At 32.4% G+C, this 24,303-nt stretch overlaps 1 protein-coding gene across 1 annotated transcript; it reads left to right on the forward strand.

The window, feature by feature from the left end:
* The first annotated feature begins 6,170 nt into the window (after positions 1-6,170).
* Positions 6,171-22,939, forward strand: LOC131423324 (zinc finger protein OZF-like). The gene is made up of 3 exons (XM_058572175.1): positions 6,171-7,416; positions 16,164-16,290; positions 20,823-22,939. The coding sequence occupies exons 1-3, from the start codon at positions 7,414-7,416 to the stop codon at positions 21,965-21,967; spliced, it is 1,275 nt and encodes a 424-aa protein (XP_058428158.1). The 5' UTR covers positions 6,171-7,413; the 3' UTR covers positions 21,968-22,939.
* Positions 22,940-24,303: the final 1,364 nt, after the last annotated feature.

Genomic DNA, 24,303 nt, shown 5'->3' on the forward strand with positions numbered 1-24,303 from the left:
ATATCCGGAAGGGAACTCCTGGTAACCAGACAAGGCTGAGAAGCTGCTCGTGACACCCTGTTACATTTTTAATACCTAGTTTACATAGATTTTAACCAGTAGCCTTAACTTTTTTTCTAATATATGTTTTACTTGAATTCATAACCCACAAATCAGTGAAACAAAATCTATTTTTTGTCTCCAACACTGCTTTCTGTTATGACAGGGTATGAGTTAAGATTTCCCATTGAAGAATTTTTTGTGTGTTGTGTTCTCATTCTGACCTCCCATATGACCTAGTTCTGAGTTTTAGAATATCTGAAACAAGGTTCCCAGAGATTCCAATTTTTGGAGTATTTGGAAAACACCACTATCTGAGTCTTTCCTTCTAGCGACCAGTTTGAATTTTAAGTGTGTAGCATCTGAAGGGATGGACTAATTGGATGCTTTGCAGGTGGAAAGCATTTTCTATCTAAAAGGTACTTCATTTGTTTCCTTTTATTAGATACTGTGAATAAAGATGCAATAAAAATAGAACTGTGGCAATATATTTAGCAAAAGAATTCCAATTCCTTTACATATATATCCAGAGTTATTATTAGTGGATTCTATGATATTTTTTTTACCAAAAATTATTATTTATATCTTTTGATTTATTTAAATACTGGAGATTACCCCAGGGCACTTTACCGGTGTGCTACATACCCAGTCTCCAACACTTTTATTTATTTATTTATTTTTGAGAGAGGGTTTTACTGAGTTTCTTAGAACCTTGCCAAGTTATTGAGCCTGGTCTTTAACTTGAGAATAAACCCCTAGTTTTCTACCTCTTTCCTCCTAAGCCACTGGGAGTACAGGAATATATAACATTGCACTCCTATGCCAAATTATTACTAGTGGATTATGTGGCATTTTTATTTTGGTCATTTAAAGAACCTTAACACTTTTATAACCATATATTTATTACATGTAATTGTCACCAACATTTTTACGTATTTGTGTACCCTGAAATCTGTATTCATTATGAGATATTTGCTTGGTTTTGTATGGTTTGGTGCTGAGTATTGAACCCAGGGGTGCATACCACTGAGACACATCCACATTCCTTTTTATGTTATATTTTGAGACAGGTTCTCACTAAGTTGATTTTAGCTTCGTTATGTTAATGAGGCTGTCTTTGAACTAACAATTCTCCTTCATCATTTTTCATAGATTCTAGAATTTCAGGCATATGCCACCATACAAGACAGTTTTAGATTTTTATAATAGCCATTCCAACAGCACTGAATAGGCTGCAGAAAATCTATTTGATTAATGCATTAAATCCCTGAGGCAAGCTTATGTGAAGTAGCCAGTGTAGGAGTGTTGTGTAAAGATTAGCAAGAATTGTAGAATGTGATAGACATTATTATCTAAAGTACATATATGAAGACAGGAATTGATGTGAACATACTTTATATACAAACAGAGGTATGAAAATTGTTCTATATGTGTAATAAGAATTGCGATGCATTCTTCTGTCATGTATTTAAACAACAAAACCAAAAAAATAAGAAATTTCTTTATATCTATTTTTGAGAATCAAACTCAGTGGTTTGCACATGCTAGCAAAGTAGTCTACCACGGAGACACAACTCCAGCCCATGTACCTAGCTTTTTATACTCTCTTTATAGTAATCAGAAACAACTTTAAAAATTAAAATTGCATTTATATCACTTTTCCTAGTACAGTAATGTATTACTAACTAAACTTATTCTTAGTATTTTTAAAAAATAATCTAATGGATGACTGTTTTTTCCAGAGATTATTTTATCACTTTTTTAGGGCTTGGTGAAGGGTCTTCTTTTTTTTTTTTTCAGTGTATGGATGTCTCCTATTATCAAATGGGTCCATGGTAATTATGTTCAAAATAATGATTCTAAAAATTCACACAATCCTCACCATTTCCAAGACAATAGGGGAAAGTGAAAGGACAATATTCACAACCAAAAAACTGTTTTCCATGGAAGCATAGTATCAGTGTCCAACCTGGAGTGTAATCCAGATCTTTCAGTGATAAGGTTGTTTAAGAACCACAACCGTAAATTTTTGGGATCCTCTAAAGTACACTGAATGGCTTTAAATCACTTACTCTTCTTCAAAATAAAATTTCTGCTACCTACTTAAAAAATAAAGCAGTATGAATGAGAAAGGTGAATGAGACTTAAGTTCTTTGGAGGTACTGAGGTTGACCTTTAATTATAGTTTATAAATAGTCAAATAAGAAGGGCCTTAGAGTTGTCTCATCTTTTCCAACAGATGATATGGAATACTTAGATGAACTGACATGAAATAATGAAAATGCATTTCAGGGAAGTGATATCACAGAAATTTTCAGGGTAGGATCTTGGAAATGTGGGAAAAATATATTTGTACACATATACATTTTTATAGAAAAAAATAAGTGATAAGTACAAGAGTAGGAGGGTAAATTCATTATGCCTCATGCATTGTAGGTTAAAGGTAATGATAAAGTAGTAACTGAGGAGATCCAGAACTCTATAATTGTGGGAGATATTTATACCAATTTTGAAAAAGAAAATATAATTAAATCCCTTTAGATTTGCCTCTTTCCTTTGTTCTTCTTATGAATTTGATTCTGTCAAATGAGGTTATGTGGGTATGGTTCTCTCTGAATTTATGTTTTCTCCTATTTTTAGGATTTTGTCAGCTATGTCATGTAAAGCCCTGTCCTAAACTCACTTTGGGGCCTCTTTTACCACCTGTTCTTTAATGCAGAGCAGAGATCTACCTCAATCATTCTATGCAATGAATTGACTTTTGTCAATCTTTGCAAAAAATGATTGGAAGAACAAGCATATTGGAGGGATTTTCATATCCTATAATATGGTTGTCAGACCCTGTGGCGTTAAAGGGTAGTTACTTGCTATGTTAGAAACATCTTTCCCATGAGAAGGGCTTATCTATATCTATCTATCTGTCTAATATATATATATATATATATATATATATATATATATATATATATATATATATATATATATATATATAATTTGTTTTGGAAGCCCCATAGACCCAGAAGAGAAGCATTTATGGTTTCCAACCAAAGAATGCCAGAAGCCATTAGATGTGAGAAAATACAAAAAATAAAATCTTCTCTTAGAGCTTTTAGAGGTAAAAAGTTTGCTTCTGCTTTCTGTAAGAAAACTAAAATTTCTCCTTGGCCTGACAATATTTTGATGTTTTATACTTGCTTGGAATTTCTATGTGTGTTCTGAATTTATCTATGCCTGCCTACCCATTACCAGATAACAACCCTCTCTAAAACCTTACTGGTGCCTCATAAATCCTGGCTCCTGCTGACCAAATAACAATTCTCTCTAAATCTCAGTGGCAGCTCATAAATTCTAATGTCTGGAGCTGAATTTATTCCCTATCTTGAAATGTTGAGCCATGTAGATCCTTAACCTGCTATCTGCCTTTGTATTATGCTTGTCAAAATCTTGTTAGATGTAAGTACCCTAGACACCCACCTCCTTTGTAACTTTTTGTGCTGTAAAAACTTTTTCCTCAAGATCAGGGGGATGATCTCAAGCATGGGATCTTGTAAGAGACAGTCCTGACCAGCTTTTGTGTACACAATACAATCTTGATTTAACTTGATTTAAAATTGGAGTTGGTGGTCTTTTCTTTGTGTTTTGGTTCAACATTAACCTGTTTTTTTTAACTTCACTGTAAATAAAACCAAAGAACACAACAAAACTCTTGTAAATGAGCCAGGTGCATAATAATAGTCATTATTTACTGAAAGCACAGTATTCATTATAGAAATGATATAAGCTTAAAAATTAAAAGATATCTCAAATATCAAGGGAGTTTAGGAGTTAGAAATTTTTTTCTTTCAGAATATAGGTAGTAAAATAGGACAAAAGAGAAAATGTGAAGCATAAATATATTAAGTAATATGCAAAAATTTACCAAAATATTTATTACAAAAAAATAATATCTACAGAAATGGTTCAAAATAAGCAGTGTTTTTTGTCAGAAATAAACATTTGGACAGGAATGGGAGTCTTGGTTCTCTTATTAAGTAGTTTTAATCATAGTGAATAATCTTTAAACTATTTCTGCATTTTACTGGTTGGAATTAATTATAATTCATATATCTGAGAAAAAGATACTGAATGCAGAAAAATATTATTGCTCATGTTTAAATCACCTACATTATTTGATCTTTCCCTTTTTAAACCAAAAATATGCATAAAAGCATCTCTTAATAAATATCTATATCTCTGTATATTAGCAGAAACTGAGTTATAAAATTTGCTATAATAACTTGTCTCTTCTGTACTTAAAGACTATGAATTTGCTGCTTAGCATTTAGGTATAATTTTTTATGGTGTTCTCTATTTATTTATATCTCTATGCCAAGTTTTATACCAAGCTCTTCGTATGTGCCTTAATTACTCTGTGTAGCAAAGTAGGATTCATGTCTTATTTGTGATACTTTGTTCCCAGAACTGTGTCTAAAGAGAAATATGTACAAGATGATTATCCAAAAAAAAATCTATCTAATATAATATTTTATTATTTATTTTTTATATATTTATGTATACATATTTTTATTATTTAGAGACACACTTTGGTCTGAAAATACAGTGATACTAGTTGTGTATTTTAGCTTGAATTGGTTATGAAAACAAACTTAAAAGTCTTTTCTCTTTGTTGGTTGGTGATTTCTGAAACCTCATGAGCCTAGGGAATAATAGCAGAAATAAATAAGTAACTATCTAGTTTGAGGTAGAACCATCAAACTAGATGATGTTTTGCTTCTGATTCCTATTTTGATCATTAGAAACATACCTTTAAATTTACATGGAACACTTTTGGAATTCTCTTCTGTTAGTTCTTCTAAAAAAATCAATGAAAGTGAAAAATAATGCAGAAAGATAAATAATTAATTTCAAACAATTTATTTCTTAAAATATTTTTTTTTCAAATTACCAAAAATTCTGAAACGTTAGAAAAGTTAAAATCTTTAGAAATAGCCTAAGGCAATTTCGCTTTTGCTCAGGACAGTAGACTATATCTCCAACTCATTCTTCTCTAGAATTGGACTCTGTGCAAATATGAAAAAAAAGTGCCCCACATGGCTTATAAGTTTTAAAAATCCTGACAGGAGCTCAAATCTGCCATTTTTATACTTTACAAAATACAAAATCTTAAATTTGTATATTTAACAAACATTTGCAGAAGTGTAATTCAAAATGACCTAAAAAAATGAAAAAAATCATTGAAGGACTGACGCACTGAACATGAGGGACTTATAATATTGAAGCCATTATATTAAATGTCTTTTTATAATTGTCAAAATTTTCCATGTTTATATTATCAATATATTAATCAAAATTTTTATGCATTTAATAACAAATATCTTATTTTCTATTTTACTTGGTCTTTTGAAAAATTAGTATTGAATAATATTAATAATTTAATGCTCACACTTGTTAAAGTATAAAATATATACTTTAAAAGCTATGGCTATAGCAAGTGAAAAATCCAGCCTAATTTCCTTTTAACATTGGAGCCATCTCATCACACAGGCATGAAATGTTAATTTCTGCTTCATTATAAATTACTGTGATTTGTAAACTTGCTTGAAATGCCTGCCATTGCCTTGAACTCACCCATGTCTGGTTTTTCCCTGATGAGATAACAACCCTCCCTGAAATTTTAGTGATGACTCATAAATTCTGCCTTTCCCTGACCAAATAACAACTCACTCTGAAACTTTAGTGGTGCATCATAAATTCTGATGTTGTAATATAAACTTATTCCCTAAGTGCTGAACCATTTAGACCATTAACCTACTACCTGCCTTTGTATTATGCTTGTCAAAATCCTGTTATTTGTGTAAGTTCTCAAGATACCACCCTTTTGCAAATTTTTGTGCTGTAAAAGTGCAGTCCTAGAGAACTTGAGTGCTGTCTTCTTTTCCCATGGGTTTCAGAAGTGACTGTTATGCTTAAATTTGGGACCCCTAAAAGACCTCCAGAGACCAAGATCAATGTAAGCAGCAAAGAGGTGTTTATTGTGAGCTAGCTCAGTACTCCACATGCACAGCAACTGGTGGCTTAGAGGCCCTGAGCCCGGGGTTTGCAGCAGTTTTATATCTCTTTGGGTTAGCCAGGTACCCCACATACATCATAGCATCTCTTAGCAAATCATCACACACCTTGGGAAAATCATAAACAACTCTAAAACATGATTAGCACATTCACTGGTGGGAACAAGTTTGGAAAGGGTGATTGTTTAGTACAAGATGGGGATTCATTTAAACTGATTAGCTTAGGCCCTGAGGGGAGTTTGTGCTGAACTAAATGATTTTCCAAATTGTTATAAACCACCATAAACTACTGGAAGGGCCATCTGGAATCCCAGGTATTTTCCCTGTCTCATGCTGATTGTTGGCTGCTAGGGGTTGCTATGGATCCCCACCTTGTCTGACTGAATCAGGGACACCAGGCACAGCAGATCTCTCCTGTTACTTGTAGATAAACAACTCAGCAGGATGGGTATATGCCTAGGAGTGCTCTGGGTGTCTTTCCAAAGACAAGGGTCATGCCCTCTTCCTTGGACAGTCTTTGCTCTGAGGTAGAGGCTGGTTTCTCACCTTGTATCTTTTGTTTTCTATGTATTGTTTTTATCTGTAGCTGGACACAATACCTTTATTTCACTTATTTATTTTTATGTGGTACTGAGGATTGAACCCAGGGTTTTGCACATGGTAGGTGAGAACTCTACTACTTAGCCACAATCCCAGCCCCTTTTGTGTTGTTTTTATTGGGCATTTTTACTTTAGGGGGTTTCTTCCCAGTTCAAAGTTCAATCTGTCACCTACAAACATCAGAGATCAAAAAAATTAAATAAAATTTGATAGTTATTGTCGTTATTTTATATTAATTCCTGAATAATATACAAGCATATATAATCAATAAACTGAAATGACCTTATAACTGAGATTAAATGAAAATGTTCTGTTGTTTGGGTTAGTTCCCACTTATGGAAAAAAACCTTGCCTTAAAATAACAGCAGCCTGAGACTCTGGGGTACATTTCTCAGATTAAAAAAAAGCAGCACTCAACGACCTGAGATTCTAGCCCTTATTCATTTCTTGATTGAATAATATTCCCTAAAAAGGGCTCACTTCTCTAAGTTTCAGTGTTCATGATCTGAAGCCCCTTTCAATCAAAAGCATTTTGTGGGAACTGTCCAATCCTGTGTGTCATCAGGGGGGAGCAGGGTGGGCTTTCACTTCTTATCTCCTGAGTCCTTCTTTTTTGCCATTTGTAGTCTTACACTTCAGGGTCACGGGTTGTTCTGCTTTGAAGGAACTGAGGATCCCAAGTAGCCCTACTACTGAAAACCAGGCAATGGTGAGTGTGCATTGGCCTAGCAAACGAGGCTGGGGGAGAAAGACTATTGGAACCACAAGACTGGCTGTGCTGAGAACAGGAGCTAGCAGATTGGGACTCTGGGCAGTCTCTGGAGTCTGCAGGCTTAACTCCTCCACTGGGCCACTATGTCCTCAGTCCTACTGGCCAAACAGGTAGGGAACATGTCAGTGGCATGGACTCTTTGCTGCCTTTCTTATGCTCAAAGGGCATCCTCAGCTTCTGCAGAAAATACTATGTGGCAGGTGTGTTCCTGCAGCCCAGATGCTGGAGATTGACAGGTGGAATAATTATCAAAATCAAATCTCCAAGGGCCATTTTCCTGCAGGAGAGGAGCTGTCATTTTGGGGTACCTAATTTCCTCTTGAGCTAGCTAATTTTCATTTTGACATTCTTTTATTTTTACTTTCTTCATTATTATTATTTTGTTAACGTTAGATAAACTGAGGGATACTGTACTACTTAGCCATATCCTTGGTAGTGAAGCCAGATTTACTAATAGGTAGTTAGTGTAGTTAGGTAAATTGGGTCTAATATCCAGTAAAATCAAGAATGAACACCATATTGAGAATGGAGTCTAGGAAAAGGGGAATTGAAAATGTCCCCAAGGCCCTAAGCCCATCCCAAGGAAATTTTAATGAAGCAGCTCACAGCAAACATGGAGATGCTAATCCAAAAGCCCTTCCTGCCCAGATTACTCCTTCAGCCCACCTGTCCTCCACTCTTTGGGCCTTCCCACCTACATTCCATAAGTGCAAGATAACAGAAGTAAGGACAGCAATGTGACAGGAATGCGGGATAGCTGAAGGAAGACCTTAGCTTTAAAAAAGCTAAAAAAGACCTTATTTTAAAAAAAAATACCTCTCATGGATTCTACCTCTTGGGTCCCCTTTTTCCTCTGGGAAGAAAAAAGTCTTTTCTACTGTCCTTTAATAAAGCTTCTACTTTCCACTCTAAACCTACCTTGGCGCACTTCTCTGGAGTTAACAGGTTTAAATTTATTTTGAGAAAGGTCCTATCTAAGTTGCTGAGATTATTTTTGTTATGTTTTTTTTTAATCTAAAATTTGCTATTGCAATAAAGCATACTGTTTTTACATACATATTTATTCATATGGGGATCTTATTTATATCATGATTCTTTGATGATTATTTTAATATTATAATTTCACAATATTTATACATAGTAGGTCATGATAAGTTCTTTTTTTGCTCTTATAATTGAAAAGGTTTTTGGCCAAAGTTACATATAACTTTGTAGATGAATTTTAAAAGTTTATGCTTTGGTTTCTTACTTCATTTAAAGTAAAGCTTGTTTTGTTTTTTGTTTTTTTTAAAGAGAGAGGAGAGGGTGGGGGGAGAGAGAGAGAGAGAGAGAGAGAGAGAGAGAGAGAGAGAGAGAGAGAGAGAATTTATTTATTTATTTTTAGTTTTTCGGCGGACACAACATCTTTGTTCGTGGTGCTGAGGATCGAACCCGGGCTGCACGCATGCCAGACGAGCGCGCTACCACTTGAGCCACATCCCCAGCCCGTAAAGCTTGTTTTTGTTTTTTTTTTATTATTGCATTATTGTTGTATTTAAGATTCAGGTTTATTTTGACATAACTGTAAAACATGAAATATGATTTGCTCCCCTTAAGTATCCAGTAGTTCCCTTTTCCCTATTCTCCTACTTTCTTCTATCATATATTTATTCATACTTTTTTTAACAAAAATTATTGTTTTATAGAATACACATAAAAGTAGACTTCACTGTGATATATTCATATTTGTGCATAGCAATTTTGGTGAGATATATTGTGGGTTAATTTGGGGGAAAATTATCACCTTTGTAATGATGAGTTTTATCAACTATACATGGGATGTATAATTCAGTCTTTTATGTGCTTTTTGTGACTTTTATTTTCTCATAACTTCTACATATTTTGTTTCTAAAAATGTACATATGTGAAATACCACTTGCATAAGGCAACTATGTAAAGTTTATATATAGTATTTTATGCTCTTTTTTAAACTGGATATATTATGAAATGTGACGGGCCCTAGTGACCATTTTTCCTACAGATTTTTATTTATCTCTTCCAAGATGTATATTGTATTGAGCCATGCCCTTGGGCTTCAAGTTTTTGCGTGAGTAACATTGCATACTTATATGTTATCATGATCACATTTGCTCTAATTTCAGTAAGTCTCTGTGATGCGAGTATCATGTATATTCAATAGCAAAATAGTTTCCACAAATAGATACTAACTTAAACTCTTTTTGAGTTAATGATTACTAATTTGTTTTAAATGTTCATCAATATTACTTAATTGTTCCCATGATGGGTTTTTATTTTGTATTTCTTAAATTTCTAAAAATTTTGAATTTTTATTGTTAATAAACATATCTCAAGTATAAATTTGCAGTTCAAACGTCTGTCCTTTATATCTTTTGGCTGGAAAGATGAGAAAAGGATCCAAAATGCAGCTAGAGATTGATTTCAAGAAAAAGAAAGGTTTAATTTATTCTTTAAAATTGACTCTTTTCTTTACTCTTCATTTATTATAGGTTTCTTGTATGATTGTAAGGGTAGGTTATTTAAAGTGGATTTTAGGGCTTATCTTTTTAATTACTACAGGAAAAATAAATAAGAAATTTCTCTACACTATGGCTGCAGAAAAATGAATAAATTTCTTTAAAATCATATGGTAATAAAATTGTTAAATGACATATTTAGTAAACATCCACTCCTTAAAAACCTTTTTCTGTAATATTTTTGGCAGTGAATCATAAATTCTATTGTCTGGATTTTGTGATTTAATATAATATCTTATGGAATAAAATTTGGCCAATTCTAGAAGTATTCATACATAATTTGTTATTTACTTAATGACATGTTGTGGAGATAGCAACTAATGAACATATTTACTTTTAGAAATAGTTACTTTTGTGCTTTTCAGTTTCTAATAAGCCTTTTAGATTTATTTCCTTACTGAGTCACTCAAGGCCACAGATTTTTTTTGTTGTTATCTCTAGGCATTTACACTTCTAAGAAATCTGTCTTGTGACCTCTGTTTTCTGAAGAGTTTCTTAACATGAAAAAGAAAGTATTTATCTTGTCCCTGAAATGTATTCTCAATGCACTCTCTTCAAAATGGAGAGAAAATAATATTTCCCCAGAATGACATCCCTGTGTCAGGAGCTAACAATACATTGATGGTCTTTGAAGAAATTTCATAAGTTTTGTCTCTGGGTAGTTTTCTGTGGGCTGCTGAATTGCCATTTAGTATCCAGATACCCATGTTTTTTTTTTTCATCTGTACAATGTGAATAATTTTAGAGGGCACAGATGAATAATGCTCTTCATGGAGGCTATGAACACCTGTATGTTCTGTAGTGCACAGCTGACAAAGCCCCTGGAAGACACTGTGCAGATACTAATTGGTTAACCATTATCTGCCACTCACATGATTTTTTTTTTCAAAAGCTTGTAATAACCTTTTCACTTTAGGCATCCATGTCATCCACATTCCCAAGTATAAAAGTACGAATCTTTCTTTTCTGAATTCCAGGTTCCATTTCTCTTATGGTTCAATGTGGTGCAAATAATTTTTTGTCTTTCCTTTACACTGTGTTTCTAATAAAAATGTTCTCTGCTTCAAGCCTGTATTTCCTATGTCCAGCTATGTTTAGAAAATGACATAGAAAATTGTATTTGATAATTTATAAAGAAGAGTTGATAATATTTCTTGCTCATGTCTCCCTTCCTTAGAAACTGAACCAGAACTATACTTGGCCCTGTAAAGGGAGCACCATAATCAATCAGATATATAGAAAAAATGTTGATTGATTGTATATTCTGTTCTAAGAATTCTCTGTTAAAATCCTTGGCCCATTTCTTGATTGGGTTGTTGTTCTTGTTGTTGTTGTTATTATTATTATTATTATTTTCCCAGCTTTTTGAGTTCCTTATGTACCTTAGAGATTAGAGCTCTATCTGATGTGTGAGGGGTAAAAAATTCATTCTGGGATGTAGGCTCTCTCTTCACCTCACAAATTGTTTCTTTTGCTGAGAATAAACTTTTTAGTTTGATTCCATTCCATTTATTGATTATTTGTTTTAATTCTTGTGCTATAGGTGTCTTATTAAGGAAATTGGGGCCTAATCCCACATGATGAAAATTAGAGCCTGTGTTTTATTCTATTAGATGCAGTGTCTCTGGTTTAATTCCTAGGTTCTTAATACACTTTGAGTTTTGTGCATGGTGAGAGATAGTGGTTTGTTGAAGAGGCTATATTTTCTCCAGTGCATGTTTTTGGCACCTTTGTCTAATATATTATAATTGTAATTTTGTAGGTTAGTCTCTGTGTCCTCTATTCTGTACCATTCATCTTCCAGTCTGTTTTTTTTTTTTTTTTTTTGCCAATGCCATGCTGTTTTTCTTACCATTGGTCTGCAGTCTAGTTTAAGTTCTGTTATAGTGATGCCACCTGCTTCACTCTTCCTGCTAAGGATTGCTTTAGGTATTCTTGGTCTCTTATTTTTCCAGATAAATTTCATGGTTGCTTTTTCTATTTCTGTGAGGAATGCCATTGGAATTTTGATCAGAATTGCAGTAAATTTGTATAGTGCTTTTGTTAGCATGGTCATTTTGATAATATTAATTCTGCCTATTCATGAGCAAGGTAGATCTTTCCATCTTCTAAGGTCTTTTTTGATTTTTTTTCTTTAGGGTTCTGTAGTTTTTCTTTTTATATCTTTCACCTCTTTCATTAACTTGCTTTACAAGTATCTTATTTTTTTGAAGTTATTGTAAATGAGGTAGTTATCGTCATTTCTTTCTCAGAAGATTTTTCACTAATATACAGAAATGCCTTTAATTTATGGGTGTTGCTTTTATATCCTGTTACTTTGCTAAATTTATTTACTAGTTCTAGATGTTTTCTGGTGGAGCTTTTTGAGTTTTCTAGATGTATAATGATATCTGGCATTTGCAGGTAAATGGATAGAATTCGAGAAAATAATGCTATGTGATGCTAGGCAATTCAAAAAAAATTTCAAAAGTTTTGTCTTATATAAAGAGGCTGACTCATAATGGGGTAGGGAAGGGGAGCATGAGAGAAATACATGGATTCTCAATAAAGAAGAGAGGTAAGAAGAAAAGAAAGGGGGCATGGGATTAGCAAGATTGGTGGAATGTAATATAGTTCATCATCAAAAGTACATGTATGAAGACACACATTGGTATCACCATACTTTATATACAACCAGGGATATGAAAAATTGTGCTCTATACATGGTATAAGAATTGTAATGTTTCTGTTATCATTTATTTAAAAAATCGATTAAAATATGAAAAATTGTTTATAAATTATATATATTAAATATATGCATGTTATATATAGAATATATGCATATATACATTTATATATAAATCTAGGGGAAGGCAAGTCTCTTTCCTGATTTTTTAAAAATCAATTAACTTTTTTTAACTTGCTATTAGAGAAGAATGCATTTCACTTCATAGTACACAAGTGGAGTAAAAAATTTTATTTCTCTTATACAGAAAGTATAATTACAAAACCCATGTAACACTACTTTGTGTACAAAATATTTCCATCTCATTCTACCATCTTACTTACCTTTATACCATCTCCCATCACCTCCCTCCCCTTTGTCTTATTCAAAGTTTCTTTATTTCTTCTATGCTCCCTCCCACTTCCCTCATTGTGGATCAGGATCCACTTAGCAGAGTAAACATTAGTCTTTGGTTTAGTGGATTGGTTTACTTGCCTTAACATGATATTCTCCAACTCCATCCATTTACTTCCCAGTTCCATAATTTTATTCTCTTAATGCTCAGTAATATTTCACTGTGTACATAGACCATATTTTATCTATTCATCTATTGAAGAGCATATAGGTTGGTTCTATAGTTTACCTATTGTGAATTGTTTTGCTATAAACATTAATGTGGATATGTGACTGTATTATGCTGTTTTTAGCTCTTGTTGGTCTAAGCTGAGGAGTGGGATAGCTGGGTCAATTTTGGTTTCTTTCCAAGTTTTCTAAGGAATCTCTTTATTCTTTGTCCACATTGGTGTCACCAATTTAGAGTCCTACCAACTGTGTAACAGTGGGCCTTTTTCCCCACATCCTCACCAACATATATTTTTGCTTGTATTTTTAATAACTGCCATTCTTATTGAACTAAGATTAAATTTTAGAGTAGTCTTGATTTCCAATTTTTTAATTGCTAGACATGTTGAACATTTTTTATTGATTGATTTATTGATTATCTTCTAAGAAGTGTGTCTCTTCAGTTCCTTAGCCCATTTTATTTAGTGATTGGGAAATTTCTTTTTTGGCATTAAGTTTTTTTAAGTTCTTTATATATCCTGGAAATTAGGGGTTCTATCTGATGTGCATGTGGTAAAAATTTGCTCCCATTCTCTGGTATCACTTTTTGCCTCACTGATTGTTTCTTTTGCTGAGAAGAATCTTTTCAGTTTGAATTCATTCCATTTAGTGACACTTGTTTCTATTTTTTTTTGTGCTTTAGTAGTATTCCTAAAGAATCAAAATTTCAAATCCTTTACCTGGGATTAGAGGTGTATGACATCATTCATAACAACACAATTCATCTTTATTTCAATTCCACTTTCTTAAGGGGCTTTCATCCTAGGAATTAAAGGAAAATGTTATAGATAGGCCATTGGGTCTACGGACATGCCATAAAATAAGGAATATTCCATTAATCAATTTAAATAATAGACTCAAATCTTTGGATCTGGGGAAAACACACACACACACACACACACAAAATCACACATCATACACTTTCTTGTTGAATCTCCCTGCCCTCACTCAGGGCAGTTTCTCTCTAGATTTTTATATCTTAGGAGAAATATTGGTAAAAAAAAATGTATCTTTAACCTGTATCATATAAAGAAATGGTCATGTCCTTCATCTTCCTGAACTCAGGACAAGCATAACGCTCAAATATGGTAATGAACTGCGATTTTCTGAAGTCTTGACATAGTTTGATGGTGCTATTCCAAAAATACATATACTTCATTAGTAATATTTTAGTCACATAATGGTAATTTTCACATAGTGGATAATTTGTGTTGTGCTATAAAATTCAATTTTTATATTTTTATATAAATTCTAAAAAAAATATTTTTTGACCTTATATAATTTTAATGTTCAATATGTTTCCATACAAGAGATGTTAACTAAAATTTTACAGGATTGTCACTGTATTATTTCCATCCATAAATAATATATTTACATGTATATTCTACAAATAAAATGTTTTTCTGGGTTGGCTGAATTTTACTTCTCCAATGATTCCTTGCCTTAAAATAGCTGTAGCCTGAGGAACTGGATTTCAATTCCCAGAGCTTCAAAAGAAATAAAAATTAAATGTACAGATAAGACCCTACAATTGTGACATCATTTATTTGTGGATTTGAGGTTATCTCCTGTCACTAAAAAAACTCACTAGGCTCAGATTGAACATATGAAGACATAAGCTGTGTCCCATCAAGAGCCCTTATATAAGCATTGTCCAATCCACACACATTCAGTAAAGAGAAGCAAGTTTTGACCATCTGGTGTGAAGCCTGCCAGTGTGGGTATCCATTTCTAGGCTCCCTCACTTATGTTCAGTGAACCTGATTTTTTTTCTTCTGTATGCGTACTTTGTGATTTATAGGGAGGACACTTGGTTCCTACAAATACAGTAAATGATGAGTGTGCAGAGAAATCTTGAGACTGGATAGTGAGTCTGGTTGAAACTGGCTGCACTGACTCTGGTGGGAACCAGCAATGAGCAGTAGATTGCACAATGGTAAACAATAAATAAATAAATAAAAGGGAAGGGGATAGAAATATTAAAGATATATATCCTACCATGATAGCTACCAACAAGAATAGGATTTTAATTAGGATAAGATATATCCCATGCTTGCATAATGCCATAAAATTGATTTTACTATCAGGTAAAACTAGAAAGAACCAATAAAAAAATTATATTTGTTTGAAAAGCTATATGTATATTCTATTATAAACATCATACAATATATACATCAATCAAAGGTTTTATATAAATGTATAAATTATTTTGTATGTTATAAATTGTTAAAAGTATAAAAAGGAAAATCCAAACAGGATTGTTATTGCTATTCTTTATATTAATAACATACATAAATACCATAAAATATTTGAACTTGAATTCACTGTTAAATATTTCCATTAAGTGGTCTACCTACCTTGTTACATTTCAAAAATTCTGTCATACCATTGGTATTGGAATTACTAGACATCTCACTACATATTCAGAATAGCCAGCTCCATTAGAGAAATAACAAATAAGATTCTACACTTTAGTAAATCTCTGATTAGTGGTTGTACAATTAAAATTTGAGGAATCCCTTTCTTAATTACCATAATTTTCTCATCTGAAAAATATGTATAGTTTAGATCATTATATAAAAAATCACAAAATATATATTTTTGTGGTAATGCCTGAGTTTTACATTGTGTTTCATAAATGCAGAATATATATACTTTTTTGAACTTAAATCAGTTTATCTGCAGAAGTAGATAAAGTGTCATTGTGTTCCAACTCACCACCTACATGATAATTTATTAACTCTCATTTCAACTTCAATTACCTTGCAAACTGTGCAAATGTTCATGTGGTCAATGTGTTATTTATTTATCTGTTTTTATTTCAGATACTGTTAACATTCAGGGATATAGCCATTGATTTTACTGAAGAGGAGTGGGAATGCCTTCAGCCTGCTCAGAAAAACTTATATAAAGATGTGATGTTAGAGAACTATAGAAACTTTACCTTCCTTGGTAAGTTTAATTTCCTTTTAAAAATTTTAATTAATAATTATTATTTAATTTACTTCTGTTGTATCTTCTGGGAACTTCTCTATAAGAATGAGTTTCAGATTTTTGTTTCAAAGAAAAAGGGCATTTTTAATATAGATATTTTATTCTTTAATATATATTATTTTGCTCTTTAATCTCTCTCTTCCTTGGTGTGTTATACATCTTTCACTTTAGATAAGTTTTACCTAGCATAATTTAATGATGTAAACTATTGTAGCCTAACATAGCAGGGGACACAGTTGAGACGTTCAAATGGAGAAAACAAAACTAAAAAATGTTGACAGAGTAGTTATTCAGCAGAAAAAAAATTTCAGAAGCTTAGCTTTATTTCTTTTTATTGTAATCTTTGAACACATACTACCCTACATTTATTACATTTTCAAATCCTTTGTAGTCCTCTGTTTTCTTCTTTAGTGATGTCCCAGTTTATTCAGACTAATGACCAAAACTTACCTTTTGTTCTGAGGGCCAGCATGATCTGTTACAAATCTTGTGAGGAAACCTGTAAAGAAGCAAACAGAAGAGAGAGACATACAGTGAAAAGGAAAAAAGAAAAAAAAAAACTGGCCACTCCTCATCCCGGCTGTACATTGTATACCCCAAAATATCATAGCTTCTGTTACCATGACTACATTCTAACCTAGTGTTATTTTAACCCCAAGTGATAGCTAACCAAGATAAGGTACAGTTACTACAAACATAGATCCCTTTCTCCCTAAGGACATTACCACAGAAACTAGATAGTGCACCTGTAGAGTTGTCTTAATAGCTTCAGGGAGAAACTGCTAGGCATTACTATTGTGGAACTCAGGGTGCCAGTTATCATCACCCCCACACTTTCCTGTCTATTTCCATGGTCAGAATACCTACAGCCTCCCCTCCTTTTTAAATACCTTTTGAAAAAGTAATATTACTTATCTTGTTAATGCTGGTGGGGGCAAAAAATAAGGCAGCCATACACAACAGCAAGTGCCAACATCAGTAAATATCCACCTATAAATATTTTTTGACCCAGATCAAATTGAGTAAACATGAAATTATCCAATCCAACAAGTCTAAACATCAATCATCTTGTTGGACCTTATTAATGATATTTTAAGGTAATCTAACTCTTTAGAAATAAAATTACTATTATCACTTACATTGAAGGAACACATGTTATTAAACTTATGATATCCATTATGATGTAACAATACCAGACACTCAAGTGCAGCATGAATGTCAAGTATGGCTTGACAATGTTGTTTTTGTTCTTCATTAAGCATATTAACAGCCATGGAGGCATGGCTAATACTTTTTATGATAGGATAGGTGAATTTCATAGTTGTTTCATAAGGCCATAGAGCTAGTCCAAGGAAACCCTCTAAGGAGAATGTCAAAGTATCACATTCTGCCTTAGAGAGAAGGTTCACTCAATTATCACAGTTTTTATCAAGAAGAATAGATCTTTTGTAAATAAATTGCACAGGATGGTGACCTATTAAATACTATGTGGATGATAAGGACACAGTTATTCTGCTAAGACAACAATGAGTACCATTAGAAATTTTTGCAGGTATACAACAATTTCATTCAAGTGAGTCAAGGTATTGTAATGGGTTGTAGAAGTCCAGGATCTGACAGTACTGAATTTCCCACAGCGGGTGTACAAAAGCAGGGTAACATTATTATTAAGACCAAAACATTTACAGAGTTTTGAGTGAGTGTAGCAATCAAAGCAGTAACTAAGTTATCCAGAGTACATTCTAACCTATTTGAGCCAACACCTTTTGAGCTGAGGCTATTAACGGTTTTATTTCCCCCATGTAACTGGAATTATAGTATCTTGTGTTCCTCTTTTAATGTTTCTCCTCTTTTGAGGAGAATGATTATTCTCTTGTTTGGAGGGACTCTTCTCTTCCAGGGTTAAATGAATTTTATGAATAAGCTTGTCAAGTCCCTGATATACATTTATAATTGCTATATTTCATGCATCAAGCTAGAGTCAAAAAGAACATGTTGGCATAAGTTTAACAGTCTATGCTTTTCCCCATGTGATCAAAAGCATAGTATCTTGCCATGCTGATAAGGTGGAATTATATATATATATATATATATATATATATATATATATATATATATATATATATATATATATTAAAGATTCAATTCTTTTGTTTTGTTACTTGCAATAATGCATTGATGATCATAAATATTTTGAAGTGAATAGCTCATAATAATTCTACTTTGCAAGTTGTTTTCTATATTTCATATTTTTTTCTATTTTGATTAATTATTTAATTTCTGGATCATAGCTTTTTATTGTGGCATGCTTAGAGAGAGAGATACCCTTTATATATTCTATAGGTTTTTAATTTTTACAGTATTTCACAAGTTGTTTAGACTTAACCTTGGTCATGCTTGATAAGCCTCTCTCATATTGGTAGAATTTTAGCTTTGCACAATAGGAATCCCCCTGTCATTTATTCTTAAAGAATTATTCACATACACAATTTGTGCCTAAATATATTAATATTTTTTTTCACAATTTTACTCTTTAAACTTTCTTTAAATAGTTATTTAGTGTTCTTTGAGTAATTCATAACTGTCAGTATCCTAATGTTCAGTTCTTAATTTTTTTTTTCTTATCTTGTTACTTGGATTAAGCCATGTTTCTCTTTGTTTATATTTGCTGTACTATTTTTTATTTGTTCATTAAAGGAGCCAACAGTAGATTATATAGTCCATTTTGGAAAAAAAAGTATAAAAACTTTTAAATAAATAAAAATACGCAAGAACAGTGCTGTATCCTTGTAATATTTGGTAATTTGTGGGCCATTCAAAAGTACTTCATGTTTGAGGGAAGTCACAGAAAGGTGGTAACAGCATGTTTAAAACAATTTTAAAAAGACTTGTGTTGTAGTTCAGTGATATCAAATTTGGGGGGTTAATCTGAGGAACCACACATGAAAAATTAAAAGTTGGATGACCTAAAGATTCAGAAATGCCAGTACAAAATATGTATCCATATTCAATTAAATCAGAAAATTGAAGAGATACCTCTGCTTTTCTGTTTATTGCAAACATTTTTTCAGTATTAAAGGTAGGGACTCAATGTATGTGCCCATCAATGATCAAATGAGTAAAAATATTGTGCTTGTATATTATTATTATTTAGTAATGAAAATATTTTGTCCTATAAAGTGTTTTAAGGAATACATTCAGGATTTGCATTAAGTGAAATGTGGATGGCAGAGATTAAGTTGCAGGACTATTTGATTGACATGTGGAAGTCAAAAATTTGGTGAGTAAAATTATGCTCACCAGGTATTGTGTTTTGTGTAGGGTTGACATTATAGTCAAAGTCTCCATATTTTTATTTTATTGAGCATAAGAGGGTCAAGAGTTTTGTTTTACCAAATGGTGAGTGTATTATGTTCTTCATAAATACTAGTAGAAGTAATACAATACCTTGTAAGAACAAAACTGATAAGTATAAGAAATAATTATTGTGTTAATTCATTCTGTTTAGTCATTTTACCTTTTATATATAGTATAAAATACCATAATATATTTAGTAAATAAAGTTGTATTTGTCAATTAAATAAATCGTCATATCACATGATTTTAAAAATATGAAAATCAATTTATTTACTTGATTGTCATGTGTTGACTTCATCCATGTATTATGGCATAGGCTATACAAGATTTTTATAGTCTTTTAAAATGTTTTTATGGAAAATTTAATAGACATATATGTGTATTTTTCTTAATAATTTTTTTGTTCATATTTCTTATTAAAAGTCCATAGCCTCTTTTCCCTTTTTGACTATTTGTGGTATTATCACTCAAAATCTACTGGTTATTTTTATATCTCTATGTCATCGTAGACAAAAATCAGTTTTTGAACACTCTTTGAAAAAGCCACAAATGTTTGTATATGTTTTACATTTCTTTTATTCTACTGAGAGTGAAGGTAGCTGGTAGATATTTCCTAAATACGTAATGCTACCTTATGAAGGACAAAAGGCTGTGGATGATAAAAGTAACATACTTTCCTTCTCTTTATTATATTACTCTTCTTAATGATGTACTCCTCTTAGATACTGTGGTCTCTAAAATAATTTTGGTAATATTTTCAAGGTAATTATCTATGTATATTTTTTAAAGAGAGAGAAAGAGAGAGAGAGAGAGAGAGAGAGAATTTTTTAATATTTATTTTTTTAGTTTTCTGCAGACACAACATCTTTGTTTGTATGTGGTGCTGAGGATCAAACCTGGGCTGCACGCATGCCCGGAAAGTGTGCTACCGCTTGAGCCACATCCCCAGCCCCTGTGTCTGTACATATTTATTGAACTGATATATTTTTGAATTTATGATGACTTTGAAAGTACTACTCTGCTACACTCCTGATGTACTTATTTTACCTTAATTTCATGTTGTGTATGCAAAGTATATTTATCCCACTCTAGTAGGTATTGTGTTTTTTTTAAAAAAAAATTGTTTATTTCAGCCCTGAATTCTCAAGATACCCAAGAATATTCACCAGAAAAGGGCATAAAACATATATTTCACAAAGTGATAATTGGAAAATATAGAGGGTGTAATATTGACTATTTACAACAAAAGAAATTATGGAAAACTTCAAGTGAGAGTAAACACCAGAAATCATATAATAATTCAGAACTTGTGCACCACCATAGAATTTATACTGGAGAGAAGCCCTACAAATGCAAAGAATGTGGCAAAGCTTTTAGTCAAAAGATAGACCTTATTCGCCACAGAAGAACTCACACTGGTGAGAAGCCCTACAAATGCAAAGAATGTGGCAAAGCTTTCAGTCAAAAATCACACCTTATTGGCCATAGAAGAACTCACACTGGAGAGAAGCCCTGCAAATGTAAAGAATGTGGAAAAGCTTTCAGTCAAAAAACAGACCTTATTTACCACACCAGAACACACACTGGAGATAAGCCCTACAAATGTAAAGAATGTGGCAAAGCTTTCAGTCAAAAATCAAAACTTATTTGCCACAGAAGGACTCACACTGGAGAGAAGCCCTACAAATGTGAAGAATGCAGCAAATCTTTCAGTCAAAAATCAAACCTTATTTGCCACAGAAGAACTCACACTGGGGAGAAGCCCTACAAATGTAAAGAATGTGGAAAAGCATTCAGTCAAAAAACAGACCTTATTTACCACACCAGAATTCACACTGGAGAGAAGCCCCACAAATGCAAAGAATGTGGCAAAGCTTTCAGTCAAAAATCAAATCTTATTTGCCACAGCAGAACTCACACTGGAGAGAAGCCCTACAAATGCAAAGAATGTGGCAAAGCTTTCAGTCAAAAATCAAAACTTATTTGCCACAGAAGAACTCACACTGGAGAGAAGCCCTACAAATGTGAAGAATGCAGCAAAGCTTTCAGTCGAAAATCATATTTTATTTGCCACAGGAGAACTCACACTGGAGAGAAGCCCTACAAATGTAAAGAATGTGGAAAAGCTTTTAGCCATAAAACAGGCCTTATTCACCACAGAAGAATTCACACTGGAGAGAAGCCCTACAAATGTCAAGAATGTAGCAAAGCTTTCAGTCAAACCTCAAACCTTATTTGCCACAGAAGAACTCACTGGAGAGAAGCCCTACAAATGTAAAGAATGCAGCAAAGCTTTCAGTCAAAAAATCACATTTTATTTGCCACAGAAGAACTCACACTAGAGAGAAGCCTCACAAATGAAAAAGTATGTGACAAAGGTTTTACTCAAATATCAACGCTAATTTGCCACAACATAATTCATACTGGAGAAAATCCCTACAAATATAAGAATGTGGCAAGGCTTTTAGCCATAAAACAGGCCTTATTCACCACAGCAGAATTCACACTGGAGAATAGCCCTACAAATGTGCATAAGTGGCAAAACTTTTAATAAAAAATAAAACTTTATTCACCACAGCAGAAGACACCCTGGTGAATGTGAAATGTAAATAAAGTGACAATACTTTTAAAGAAAAACTAACCCTCATTAACAACAGAATTTATGCAGAAAAGGACCTGTACAAATGAAAACAATGTATCAAAGCTTTTAATAAGAAATCAATTCTTTTTCACCACTCAGCTATTTATTCTAGAAAGAACACATAAATATAGAGAATGTAGAAACTTTTTAAATTATATATCATGCATTACTAGACATCAGAGAAAACACATTGGAGAGAAGCCTTACAAATGAGACCATCGTACCATTCCTCTAAGAAAGAGTCGAAATCTAATACTCACCACAATAATCATAGAAGAGACAAAGTTTTGAAATGTGAAAATTGACAATGTGACAATGCCTCCAAAATTTATTCACCAATACTCAGCATTCAATACTGGTTAAAGAAAATACAAATGGAAAAAAATACATGTCATAACTAAATGTTTCTTAAACACTACTGATTTTTGGAGAATTCATTATGCCCAGAAACCCTAAAAAGTTAAATAATATTTTGAAAACTTATTTAAATTTTAAATTTATTGAACATCTGAAAACTCATACCAGTAGTGAACATTGAACAGATTTTGTCCAAAATGTATGCCTTTTATAAAAATGAATAATTTATAATAAACACTTTGACAAATGTGAGAGTATAGTAAAGTCATTATGTATACATTGCACCTTGATGTATATGAGGATCAGTAAAAGACATTACTCATTTAAATATAGAAAATAAGTAGTTGTCTTTAACTTTTGTTTAAATTTTTTAAGCATTATCAAGTTATTTGGTAGAAATATCAGTCATAAATATCATACATGCATAGTGCAGAAACCTCATCTTTAAAAGCATGTAATTTTTGTTTTCTAAATCAAAAATTACTATTTTCATTTTTGAATACTGAAGAAAAGAATTATATGAAATCTATTTTTTTATGATTAACACTGAATTGTAACATTTCAAACTGTATTTTTTTTTTGTATTTCAGTTTATATTTAGGGATTTTTAAACACTGAGCCACATTCCTAAGCCTTCTCTCTACTTTTTCAAATTTTGAGACTGTTTTGCTAAGTTGCTTGAAACCACACTAAGTTGCTGAGGCTGAATTTTGATCTAGTCAGTTGAGATCATTTCTGATTAATGGGTATCATCAAAATGTAGCCATGTATTTAAATTTCCTCTATGATCAGTAGCAATGCTTCCCATTAAATATCAAAGCATTCTCATAGAGTCTTTGCTATATTTTAAGGAGCCACTTTTGCTTTTGCTTTACTAAACAGAATCAATTCCACATAGTTGAGTCCCAATGTAAATGGCAATACATTTACCTAAGCACCGTGAGGAATATAAGAAATACAAGATATCACCTTTGAAAAATAAAAAAAAAAGTAAGAATCATAAATGCTAAGCTATTAGCATCTAAACTATACCAGGGCTTTTAAAATGTAGCCTTAGATGTTCTACTCACTCTCATAGTAAGAGGCCATAGACTCAAAGTCATTTTATTTTGTTTTTTTAGTCTGTTTTATAATGCTATAGAAAAATATCAGAAACAGACCAATATATAAAAAGAGATATAAATGCATAAAATTATTTTTTGAGGGGCTAGAGTTTTTGCTCCGTGGTAGAGTGGTCACCTAGCACATGCAAGGAGCTGGGTTCAATCCTCAGCACCACATAAAAATACATAAATAAATAAAATAAATTTATTTTTTCCAACTACAACTAATAAATAAATAAATATATAAATTAATTAATTTAAAAAATATTTTTTGAGTACATAGTTCTGAAGACTTAAGTGCATTGTACCAGAATCTTCTCAGTTCCAGTGAAAGCCCGTTCACCTGCATTAAACATGAGATGGCATTATGGTGAGGGCTCATTTGAGAGGTATAGAGAACATAAAAAGAAAGAAGTTAGAGAAATCCAGTAAGAAGATTTGCTCTTTTTTATTAATCTGCCTTAATAGGAACTATCTTGTGTCCCATTAAAATTTTATTAACCCTTTCCAAGG

Source organism: Marmota monax, unplaced genomic scaffold, assembly GCF_021218885.2.
Source record: "Marmota monax isolate L192 unplaced genomic scaffold, Marmota_monax_Labrador192_F-V1.1 WCK01_AAM20220418_F8-fsc02120, whole genome shotgun sequence".
In the NCBI taxonomy this organism is placed as follows: Eukaryota; Metazoa; Chordata; class Mammalia; order Rodentia; family Sciuridae; genus Marmota; species Marmota monax.

Excerpts from the sequence above, each read along its gene's own strand:
- LOC131423324 (XM_058572175.1), top strand. Across the intron at positions 16,291-20,822 it reads TAGAAACTTTACCTTCCTTG|CCCTGAATTCTCAAGATACC; the intron begins GTAAGTTTAATT and ends TGTTTATTTCAG.